General features: G+C 37.6%; 1 protein-coding gene and 1 long non-coding RNA gene across 23 annotated transcripts in view; one reads left to right on the top strand and one right to left on the bottom strand.

Annotated features, from left to right (window-relative positions):
• Positions 1-10,415, top strand: part of LOC121889746 — a 122,677-nt gene extending 112,262 nt beyond the window's left edge. Inside the window, exon 2 of the long non-coding RNA XR_006093614.1 lies at positions 9,326-10,415. This is a non-coding gene — a long non-coding RNA (uncharacterized LOC121889746). The remainder of the gene's footprint in view (positions 1-9,325) is intronic.
• celf6 (CUGBP Elav-like family member 6) overlaps positions 1-11,811 on the bottom strand; it is a 136,308-nt gene extending 124,497 nt beyond the window's left edge. For all 22 annotated transcript variants that reach the window (XM_042400893.1, XM_042400199.1, XM_042399970.1 and 19 more), the window contains exon 1: positions 11,549-11,811. In XM_042400893.1, coding sequence (XP_042256827.1) covers positions 11,549-11,798 — 250 coding nt within the window. In that variant the 5' untranslated portion in view covers positions 11,799-11,811. The remainder of the gene's footprint in view (positions 1-11,548) is intronic.
• Between the last annotated feature and the right edge of the window lie 954 nt (positions 11,812-12,765).

A 12,765-nucleotide genomic window follows, 5' to 3' on the forward strand; every position in this document is an offset into this window, starting at 1 on the left:
CAAGCCCCCTTCTAATGATCAAAGAGGTCATCTGTAGACTTAAGCTACACTTGTCACTCAACTTATACAAACTGTCAATCACTGTCCAACACTTTCTTTACAACACTCATACTGTAGATAAAACCCAATACAAGCATGGACCTGTAACTCCTAGTTGCCATTTCAAAAACAAGAGATCAAATTTAATTTCCTTGAAAACTGCAAAACGTATGTTTTGAAAATGCACTTTCAAGGATTTGTTGTTACATTCTATGACTTATTTGCAATTAGATATTAGTGCCCTACTGTGGTTTACATTTGACATTTCAATGTCTGAGAGGGCTTTTTTATGTCAATTTGGCAGGCTATTTATAGCCAATTACACTGCATGGACCTACCAAGGAGAGCAGAATGGATGAGGATATTTAACAACTCTTTGTATCTCTTCCTCCTGGCTGTGTGGTGCAGCTCAGAGTCCCTCCTCTCAGCATCAGAGACGGATTGATAGATAACTCTACTCAAGCAAAAGATTTGCCCCCCACTAACATTCAGCATGTCTGAACAATGCATGCGTTCTGGCACTGACACTAAGTATTATGATAATGTAGTGCTCAGTGAAATGATGGATGTTAAACAGCACAACCTGGCTGCACCACACACTGATGAGCCCCATGCCCGCCAATAGTGTCAAGTCATCCCACTCGCTGTATAAGGCTCCCTGACGACACACAAACTATGAAACCGACATTAAAGGCAACAGTGTATGGTATGGTTATGGCGCAGGGCTGAACAGCACTGAATCTCAGTGCCCCGGCATAACTGCTAAATACTGAAGAAACCCTTTTTTTCAGTTAATTTTACAAAAAAGTGATCTAAAAAATTTCACCTGTGCAACATTTCCAAAAAAGAAGAATCTAGTTGACGTTAATGATATGGGCAACCCAAAACCTGGCAGAGGTAATACATCTGAACAAGAAAACACTAGAGACAATGGTAGCACCAGCACAAGCCACACTGAAATAATGAGAGCCATTAAGGAGATGGAAGGTCGAGTTACCAACAAAATTGAGGTGGTCTTGTCGGCTGTCAGTGAAGTTAAACAACAAATCGCTGTAGCTGAAGAACATATCTCAGGTGCAGAAGACAAAATCAATCAACTTGAAACTCATGCAAAATCACTGGAGTCATATGTTGAAATACTACAAATGAAAGTGGATGAACTGGAGTGCCGGAGTCGTATAGATATACCTCAGACTAATAGGCCTCCCTGAGAAAGAAGAGGGTCAGGACATATATGTATTTTCCTGGAAAGCTGGCTTCCCAAAGTTTTAGGTATGGATATGCTTCTCTCTCCACTGATAATTGAGAGAGCGCACCTGATCTCTGACTCCAGGAGAGGTTTGAATTCAACTACACCGAGAACTTTAATTATGAGGTTTTTGGATTCTGAGGGCTGCTAAAGACAAAGGAAAAGTGATATATAAAGACAAAATTCTTTCCAGATCTGTCTGTTGAGACCCACAAGAAGCAACAAAACTACAATGAAACGCGCCAGGCGCTGCATGATAAAGTCATCATTAAACTCAGGATCCTGTTCCCGGCTCGTCTGCTGGGTACATATGGAGACCGAGCATACACCTTTAATAATCCTGCTGAAGTGAAAAGCTTCATGGAAAATCTGAACTAATAACTTTCTGCCTGGATGAACTCTGTTTGAAGGGTTGGGGAAGTTTTTTTTTTTTTTTTGGTTTCATTTTCTTTGGTATTTTCCTTTTTCCCTAGCAGGATGGATCACACAGAGGGCTGCAAAACTCCTACACGTTCCCATTCCCAACTTGTCAAATACTGCCGCTTTGTCATGCCCCTCGGTGTATGATACTGTGTTAAGGTTTTCTTTTAATGATATCCTCAACATTTCTCAACACAAAAACTCAAAAGTTTCCTTGATAACTCAACAATGCAATAGGTTAATGTTATGGCCATCCGTTTTAATTATTTCTGCTTCAAGTCTGAGAAATTAAGGGTTCTTTTGTCTGTTTTGGATAGCGGAAGGCTGCGTCACCCATGATCCTCAGCCACTGTTACTATGGAGACAAAGACAGTCCGCTTTGTTACCCATTACAAAACTTTTATTTACTATTATATCTACTATTTACTTTTAATTACTGAATTTATTCCAAACTGATTAAGATTTGTGTGTGTTCATGGAGTCACACCCCCTTCACACACAACAGAGACAGTGGCGTTTGGATTTGTGATTGTGGCTGACTGGCAGCAATTTCAAATGGAATGAAGCCCACCCATGGCAGACAACCCAAAACAGTAGTTGAACATGCCAAGTCCACCCACAACACAATGCCCTTCCCTAACCCTAACCTGCATTGCCACTAAATTGCATCAAATCTTGCACCATGGCCATATAAACCGGACGAAGATGGGGTCGTCAAACTGGACTTTACATTTCACATTCCTCGTTTAATCCCTGCACTTATCACTTTCATATATTTCATCAAACTGGACTTCAGATTGTACATTGCATTCAACCTCCACTTTTATATTATTTAATTATTTATGCATGTCACATTTAATTTTTGCTCTTGTCACCTTCATATATTTCATACACTTCATTTTTTTGTCCATGGCACAGTCCATATTTCCTTTGTACAGTCAATATCCCATTTCTAAACTATTTCTATTCCATTCTGTAAAAAGATTTTAAATTTTAAATTTAATTACTTTGTTTATTTCATTATTATTATTACCTCACTTTTGTCTATTTAAATCCCAAAACCAAGAATCATTAAGATAAAAAAATCTTCAGGGTTGTGTGAATAGTAGCCTATGCATTCTGTCAGAAGCCTACTGGATATGCTTATATGCCTTATACGCTGATTCTGATGTTTCATATTTGATAACATGTTGTTGACAAGTTGCCATGGTATAATAATAATACATAATAATAAATAATAAAAGTAAAGTTCAAAATCAATCAGTCATACTGCTTGCTTATGTTTATTTACACACAATTATCAATTAAACAAAGAGACAAATCATATATAAATACGACTGGATCCTTGTGTTGCAAGATTATAGATAAATGTAGTATTTTGCTTATGGAACAAGATGTAAGAGGTATATTTGTATTTTAATTGCATGTATTATGTTCCAGATTTTTATAAAAATGTAGTCCCACAATTGAAGGTCCTCAACCAATAAAGTGATAGCAGCCTGTTGAATTGTTTGTATTTTGTTGTTTATAGCCTGTGTGCTCACTGAGGTCACCTGAGCCAGAGGGTCAAAGGAGCTTCCAAGCATGCAGTATCCTGACATAACTAGAAAAGGTTTGGTTATTATGTGCATGTTGCATATTAAACATTAGTATTGTTATTATGTTAATTGACTATTATTATTATTTCCATGTGAAAGCAATTAATATGCAATTATTTGATTAAAGATTTTGATTAAGTCACAATTTAAGAAGAAATTTCATTTTGCAACATCTCAAAATGAGGTCCTGCATATATGATAGATAGATAGATAGATGGATAGATAGACACAAAAAATTAATTTCAAACAGATCGTGTACAGATTAAAACAGTTACAAGCAAATGTTGTCTTTCTTCAGGAGACACATTTGTTCCCAGGAGACATCTCTAATATTAGTAAGGCATAAATGGTCAGGACAGGTTTTTTCTCATCATTTTCCTCTCAGTCAAGAGGGGTCATTAAACTTATTCATTACTGTATTCTGTTTCAGATCCAGAATGTAATCAAAGACCCAGAGGGTAGATTTTTGGTAGTTCAAGGCACATGTAAAGATGACAGATTAAATATAATAAATGTTTATGGCCCAAATATGCATGATCCTGGATTCTATACCAATTTATTCCTTATAGTTTCCAGTCTTTCTGGACAGAATATTGTTGCAGGAGACTTCAGTTGTACTTTAGACCCAGCTAAAGATCGTTCAACACAAATTGATAATTCCCATATGAACACAATGAAAGACAATTATTCAGTTTATGGAAGAACTCCATTTAATAGATGTATGGAGGGTCTTAAACCCTTTTTCATTAACTTATTCCTGTTATTCAAGTAGATATCATAAATACTTGCCTGTTGACTCTTTCTTAATCTCTGCCCAGCTAATGTCTAAATAGAAAATTGTCAATACAATAGTATTATCATATCAGATCATGCCTCTATTTCCTTGACTTACATAGACTCTAAATTAATTTGTGACCCTCTAAGATGACGATCTCAGTTAAAGTGGCTCCTGGATCCCTCATTTATAGAATTTCTAGGGAAACAAATAGGCTTTTTTTTTTTAATGAAGTCTAATGAAACCTCTGTAACCACTAGATGGGAAGCCTTTAAAGCATTTATTGGAGAGCAGATTGTAAGCTACATTAGTACAAATTCAGGACATGGCAATCTTACACTCTAAAAAAATTGGATCAAAACTTAGGAGACAGTGCAAAGGTACAACAGAAATCACTTCTTTATAGAACGAATTACAATAAGATGTCAGCAAATCTTGCAGAATAAAGTTTGTTGAAGCTCAAACAAGCTTAGTATGACCAAGGGGAAATACAGGGAAAACCTTTAGCCTGGCATATTAAACAGCAGCAACAAAATAGGCCTATTCACTGTACTGAAGATAATAAAGGAAAACATATGTTTGACCCAGTAGTGATAAATAATACATTTAAAGCATTTAATGAGAAACTACACCATAATGAACACATAATGAATTTAGATGCACAAAATATTTTTTAAGATCAGTTAAATACTTCATGAATGTCAGAAGAATCCAAAACGAACCTAGATTCAAATCTAACTTTAAAGGAAATTTCAGAGGCCATACATGATATGAATACAGGAAAGGCTCCTGGGCCAAATGGCTTACTAATGGACATTTATAAAAAATTTAGAGATAAATTATTGAGACCACTTCTACAAATGTTCCTTGAAGCTTTTCAGGAAGAATTGTTATCGACATCTTTAAGAGGAGCTTTAATGATTCTACTTCTGAAACCTGGAAAATCAAATAGCAAGTGTGAAAATTTTCGTCTAATTAGTCTTCTTAACTTGGATATGAAAATTCTTAGCAAATTACTGGTAAGGCGATTAGAGAGGGTACTCCCTAAACAGATCCACTGGGATCAGCAGAAAAAGTATTTGATAGGGTCGAATCTTTTTCCTATTCTTACTAAATTTGACTTTGGGGAAACATTCTGCAACTGGGTTAAATTACAGTATACAAACTCAACGGCTGAAATCTTAGCCAACACTACACTATCCAAACCAATCTCAATATCTAGAAGATACCACCAAGGATGCCCCCTCTCCCCTCTTCTTTTTGTTTTAGCTATCAAACCACTTGCCATAGCAATAAGGTCCCATAAGGATTAAGCTGGTATTCAAATAGGCCAAACTGGACATAGGATAGCACTATTTGCTGATGATGTCATTGTTTTTATGAAAAAATGTAGATAAATCAATTCCAACATTATTAAATATTGTCTCAATCTTTGGGAAAATATCAGGATATAAGGTCAATAATAAGAACCTTCATTTTATTAAATGAAAGGGAGAGGACAAAGCCTAGTCAGAATGTGGCACAATTATTTCACCTACTTGGGAATAAGATTGTCCCTTGTATAATAATATAAAACACAAACTAATTATGACCCAGTGTTAGAGCAGGCTACCAAACTCCTGGCATGAAGGATGACATTACCAATCTCTTTAATTGGCAGAATTAATATTTTAAAAATTGATCTTCTGCCAAAGTTTCTCTATTTGTTTCAGAATGTACCTCTACCCCCACCAAGATACTATTATTTATTGTATTTCCGATGCTTAAGAGGGCTTTTAGCAAATTTATATGGAACAACAAACGCCCAAGATTATGTTTATCGCTTCTATGCCTTGCAAATGACAAGGGAGGACTTAAGTGCCTGGATTTGCAGTGGTACTACTGGGCAGCTCAACTACAAACAACTATGTTTTCTTTTTCTTCAGATAATGTCCCAGGTTGGATAGAGTTAGAGGACTGTTCTCTTGACTCAAATTTACTGCTACATCTATATTTATATTCATCAAAACTGAAGGTCTTAAAATGTGGTTCAGAAGGAGCATTAGACAGACTGGAGATTTATGAGGAGGTGAATCTTATGTCCTTTCAAGAACTGTCAGCTAAATTTGATTTACAAAGCAAAGACTTTTTAAAATTCCTTCAAATATGAAATTTTATATACAGTGGGGTCCAATAGCTCAAAAACAAATATATGAATGTCCTGCCCTCTCCTCCTTGGAAGAAATTAGACTAAAAAAATTATTAAAGGAAAGGACTGATTTCATCCCTTTATGATTTTCTAGTCAAAGGATCTCAAGTGTCCTCAGAGAAAACTTTACAGGTATGGAGAAAAGATTTAACATCGACGATTGGAAGAAAATATATGAGGAAATAAAGACACATTCAATAAATAGTCACCTTAAATTAATTCAGGTCAAATGGCTGAAGCGTACATATATAACACATGTCAAAATTCACAAATTTGACAGTAGTATCCCAGATACTTGTACTCAATATAATGATGTCAAAGGAACACTTCTTCATTGCTTATGGGAACATAGATAAGGACTTTCTGGAAAGATGTACATCATACTATTGCACAGTTGTTTTCAGTACACCTACCTCCCCTTTGAACCTAGAGTATTTATCATTTATCATATCATTACCCTAAAGATTTAAATATAAAAAGGGCCATTATGTGCTTATCAACATGTGCATTTTGCAAGCAATTAGGCTGATAGCCCTTAACTGGAAAGTAGAAATAAACCATCTATAGGTAAGTGGATTAAGAAGATGGCATCTTGTATGTATAGAAAAAATTACATATATACTGTTAAACAAACAAGTGACATTTAAGGAAATACAGCATGGGTTCCCTTAGTACAGTTTCTTAAAAGGGAAGAAACATCATGGGGGCAGAAATTAGTTTTTTTTTTTTTTTGTTTATTTGTTTTGTTATCTTTTTGTTTTCTATTTGTCTTGTCCTTTGTCTTTCTCTTCTTATCTTGTGTTTCTATGTTAGTTGACTACTTTCTGGTATGAACTCTCAGTATGAATTGTTAATGTGCTATGAATTCTTACTATTTGTTACCAGCAGTTTGTATTGTTTTGCCCGGAGGAGTCTGAGGGGAAGGTTGGTGTAGGTGGGGTTAAGGGGATAATATGTTATGGTTCGGGCTGTATTGTATTTGTTTTACTTTTATATTCTTTGTCCCATGTCTATTTATGTTTAAAAAATAATTTTAAAATATTCTCAAAAAAAAAAAGAAAAAAAAGGCAACAGTGCCTAACAACTATGAGGCAGGATATAATCATCCATTAAAAGAAACAGATGAAAAAAAAACACAGCTACATTCACACACTGAAGTCCCTGGAGATACTCTAAATGCCCAAAGTAAGAATTCACAAAGCACAAAACATCTGTTCAAACTGATGCAGTACAATCCACATGAATTAGTCATGAGCAAACATGACATATTTTGATCTGCCCTTAAATCCATAATTATGGTGCAATTCTGTGTCACAGGACTCGGGTTGTGAAAAAGGTAGAGCTGCAAATCATCCATTAGCTATGGTTTACTAACTGATGCCAACAGCCATATACATCATCTATCTGAAACAAATCAAATCTTTCTCAACCACATACTGAGCTCAAAGAAGGATTTCAAAGTAGCAGTCAAACCAAATTCATGGCACGACACTAAATCTTTATGAACTTTATGTTTTGGGGATCATGGAGCCAAGCTGATTATATCCTCCCCCACTCCTGTGCTGTGAAAAATGTTTGTGTTACTGTTTATGATAAAAATGTGGATTGAATTTGTGGTTATATTACAACATTGGGTGCCTCCCGGGCTTTTGACATAATAGCTTGCCACTATCCATTGGCATATTATGCATTTTTGTGCGCCAAATAGAACACAAATTACTTTTTAAAGCACTATGCAACACATATAATGTGGACCAAAGATTATTGCAAAACCTTAGATTGTACAGATGTGAAGGAAATTACTCTAAAAGCTATGCTATTACATTGTTGATGATAGTTACACGGCTAACACTTGTCTGTGTAAATTAATCCCATTCATCCAGAAAGTACAACATCAGGTTGAAATAAAACTATTCACTGTTCTGTAGCTGTAGAGATGAAGATGTTTCATCATCAAAGGGGTGGCGAGTCTGTCATGTGACCTTAACATCTCTCAACTACCCTCAAGCGATGGTGTGAGCAACCCACAGAGGTTTAGGCATTCAGGCCTCCCCAGCAGCCTGTAGAACTGATGAAGTCCCTTAGATGAGTCGCATATCATCTTCAGCTATGCAACTACAGCCCAGTGGATGATTTCATTCCAACACTTACTGGTATGTGTTTGGACAAATATGTTTTATTATTGTATCAGTGTGATGGCTCACCATCAAACTGAGAACCATTTCAGTGTTTCAAAATCTTCCATTAACTATGTATGTGATGGACATCCCAGAGTGCTGAGGCAGGTGGTGTGTACGTGCTAAATAACCAACATGGCAGAAAACTCTATAGTAGACTTTGAGGATGGAGAGTGTGAACCTGCAATCCAAATGGGAATTGTTAAAAGTTATGCCCCACTATCCACAATGAAACTATTCCACAACTATGCAGCTATATGGCTGAATGTCTTCCTGTAAAATCTAAAACTAAAAAAAGTATTAGTTTGAAAATAAAGGGAACATATAGAAGCAAACATGTCTAGAAAAGTTAAGTTTTATACCAGTATAAACTTCACTGTGGAGTTTTAGGTTTTATAGGTTTTACTGTATATCACAAGTAACATTTGCAGGTGAAAGAGGAAGGTAACGTTAAACATTATAATAAGACTGAATGCAATTGCTGATGCTTTACAGTTTTATTATTATTATTATTATTATTATATTTAGTATGCTTGCTTTTTACTTGTGCACAACTTGATATTACGACATGCTTTATTGTAATTTAATTTAAAAGTTAGAAATATGATTATATGGAAGACTGTTGTGCTGACCTTAATGTTTGTTCACAACAGAATTAAGACTGCACAAACTTTTTTTTAAAGAACTTATGCAGGTAACTAAGTTAGTAATGTTACCTTCAATTCCCCTACAAAAGCTTTTCTCTGTTTCAGAATGGGAGTTCAGTCAGTGTTTTAAACTACTCTCCTTGAGTGACATAGCTGATGATACACTATATCTACTTCGGCTCTGTTAACGACGCTAATCCCATTTTCTTACTCTTGTTCTTTCTTGCTTCAGTCTACAGGTATCACGCGTAGACACAGCAGGAGGCATGAATATGCTTTAGGTGAGTGGCCAATAAGAAAAACTCATCCATATAATGCATTGGTGAAATCGTATTAAAAGTGCACGCCTGTGCTCCCAAAGTGACTTTGAATGTCATGCAGGATGAAGTGGGCATAATGCATACATCAGAGTGGCCTTGGTGGAGGATGATTTGAACGGGCATACAGTCTGGCTTTGGAACAGGATTATCCTTCCCGAGGCAACCACCCTCCAGAGTGTTGACATTCAGGGATGGTCGAGGACAGGCGTAAACAACACGAACATCAGAAATATTGTTTTAATCGATCATCGGGCTCCAAAGTGGAACACTGGACAGGGGAGGAGCAGGTTGAGCACCAGCGACTGATGGCTGGAGGAACAGGTGGCGCATGAAGACCTTCAGGGCTGCACGCACAGGAAAGCAATGCTGAGCCCACACTCACTTCTCCCACAAGAGCACTTGACCATGTGCTGATCAATAAGATCATGAACTGTAGCCACTGACTTACATATCATACATAATCTGCCTGCCTTGTGAACAGATTATTTTTTTACTGAGAGTGAACTGATTGTCAATTCAATGCTACTGATGCCTGTGTGTATGTGTGAAGTGTGTGTGTGCGCACGCGTATGATTTGAAATTAAATATAAGATTACGACAAAATTAACAACCAGTCAAAAATAGTGTCAATCACAATCAGCACTAGCAGTGTCATATTATTTTTATTTATTTATTTATTTTTAAATAAGCACTGCCTTTTTGCTGATAATAAGAAAAGAAACCAGCTTATGATACCATTGATAGTGCTGGCACTGTGACCTGAATTCTAGTCCCATGAAATTCAAGTAAGACTATCAAAAAGGACCGAAAATTAGTAATAATGGTGATACTAATAACAACAACTTTTCATTGTATTTTAATAATTATTAGATTTCACTTAACCACAATAAAGTAAAATAAAAGACTAATGGAAACAATAGTGCAATTGAAGGCTTGTAATAAATAACAGGTGAAACATCCCAATGCAAGTAGGAATAAAGACTAATGTGTCATTATATTACATTTAAATACTTGTTATTCTACTGTAGTTGTTTCTACATTAAACTTAAAATATAATAGTAAGAGTGCATAAAGCACTTAAATTGCGTCTAATTCAGACTTTTCTTGGTAACTAAAACACCTTCCAACCCACACTATAATGTCCTCTGGCATTCATTATTATAACTATCATTAGAATTGATCAGTCCCTGATAATCTGTGGGCCTGTCTGACTAATTACTAAGTGAATACTGACTAGTCCCGGTGGTTTTGGACAATGGCGGGACAGGAGTGAACACAGAATAAGCCAGAAGACGGTGCATGCTGGATCTCAGCCTCTACTATTATCCTGCTTTGTATTTCCTGACTGCAACCCGCCCACGGAGCAGCATTACAGTACAGCTGCCATGTAAATAGTATTTTCCACATCTAGTGACGTCTGAAAAGTGGTCTAAATATTAGCCCGCTGAAAGGTCAAAGCGGCATGCCAGCACCACCTTAATCGCCGATGCTGATTGCCTCATAATGGTTTGTATTTTCCGTTCCCCTGAAAGCATTTATTTCTCTCTGACAATACGCTGCAAATGGACTCTGTGATGGAGAACAGTGGAGAGTTTTTTTCTTTTTCTTTTTTTTCTCCCCCCTTTTTTTGTAGTTGTGAAGAAATTTCTGCAGCTGCAGAAATAACACAGCACCCAGCGCTTGCCTGTCCCGCCCCCTTAACTGGGATGCTCAGCACATGATAGTCAATGTAAACACACAAAGGCTTTTTCAGCTGTAGTATTCACGTGGATTGGCTGGACGCGGTAACAATTAACCCTGCACTTGCAAGCCATTCACTTCCACGTGTTCTGCCTCTCACGCCTCATGTGTGTGTGTGTGTGTGTGTGTGCCAGTGTGTGTGTGTGCGTGCGTGTGTGTGTGTGTGCGCGCGCGCGCGCGTGTGTGTGACAGAGTGTGTGTGTGTGTGTGTGCGCGCGTGCGTGTGTAAAGGCGCTACAGGGATCCCACTCTGTCCCAAACATCTGCTAATTAACACACTTTTCATGCTGTCTGCCCCAAAACTGAATTGGGACATTCTTTGATTCCTTTATGCCTTTCTCTTCTTTTTATTATAAAGGAGCGCAAAAGTAAAGATGCCAAAAAAAAAAACCAACCTTTATGCATTCCCGTAAACCTGTCTTTCAGTACAGTGAGTTCGTATATCTTTCCGAATTCCTCAAACAGGGGTTTCAGGTCTTTTTCCTCCAGGTTTCTGGGAATCTGCCCGATGAAAAGCTTGATGGCGTCGTGGTCCTTCATTGGAATGGTGTTCTGGCCGATGGTAAGCCCGTTCATCCTGCCGGCGCTGTTCGTGGTGCTGAATCCATTCTCTTGCTGCACTCCGTTTGCAGTGACTGTAGCCATCTTTCCTCAATGGGCCGGCGGGCTGCTCCCTCTCTCTCTCTCTCTCTCTCTCTCTCTCTCTCTCTCTCTCTCTCTCTCTCTCCTTCTCCCTCTCTCTCTCAGTAGTCAACTGCACAGTGCACACTCCCCCCCCTCCGTTATATCTTCCTCTCTCCCCACTCCTCCTCCGGTTTTTCCCTCCCTACTCTCTCCTCTCTGCTTTTTCTCTACAGCCTGAGTCCCCTTGTTTGGAATCAGCCTTATTTATTTTCTCTTATGCTTTATGTTTTCATTTTTTAAAGCCCCCCCACCATCCCATCAGCTGCCACTCTGCCCATGACGTCAAATCGCACTCTTAAGAATAGGCCCCGCCCACCATCTAATTTGCATAATGAGCGCGGGACAGGCCAATGAGAGAGCGCGATGGCTGACGGCCCCACAGGGCAGAGTAAGAATGCAAACATTTGTGTAGAGTGGAAAGCCTGGGACATTAAATGGTGCAAAGGCAGCATTTGTGTTACTACTCCTGCCTATCTCAGGTCATTTAGTTTTGTTTTAGGAATGGAAGCTTTGTAATAGGCCACTTTTAATACTTATTGAAAATAATAACACATAAACTGGCAAATCAGAACTTAAAACAGTGCTTCTAAAGAAATTCTGTTTTATTTCTGCTGATTTCTAATTTTTCATGATTCTCAAATTGCTCTCCAATCTGTGCGATGGATGGATTTTTTAATGTATATAACATGTTACCAAGGAGTCCCGTCCTCATAAAACGTCTTCTGGTCTGCTGGACCCAGGTGTGCTGCTGTTTTTTATCCTCTCGGGTAAATAATTGCATTCATCTAGCATACTGGGAGTAAAAAAAGTCCATGTTTAGAAAGAAAACCAGCAGGGCTGTATGTCCTGGGGACCAGTCATGAAAGACACTGCTGTGAAGCCTTGTAGAAATGTTTTCTACGGCAGCAGTTCTCAATCCTGGTCCTCA

Source organism: Thunnus maccoyii, chromosome 1, assembly GCF_910596095.1.
Source record: "Thunnus maccoyii chromosome 1, fThuMac1.1, whole genome shotgun sequence".
NCBI lineage: Eukaryota > Metazoa > Chordata > Actinopteri > Scombriformes > Scombridae > Thunnus > Thunnus maccoyii.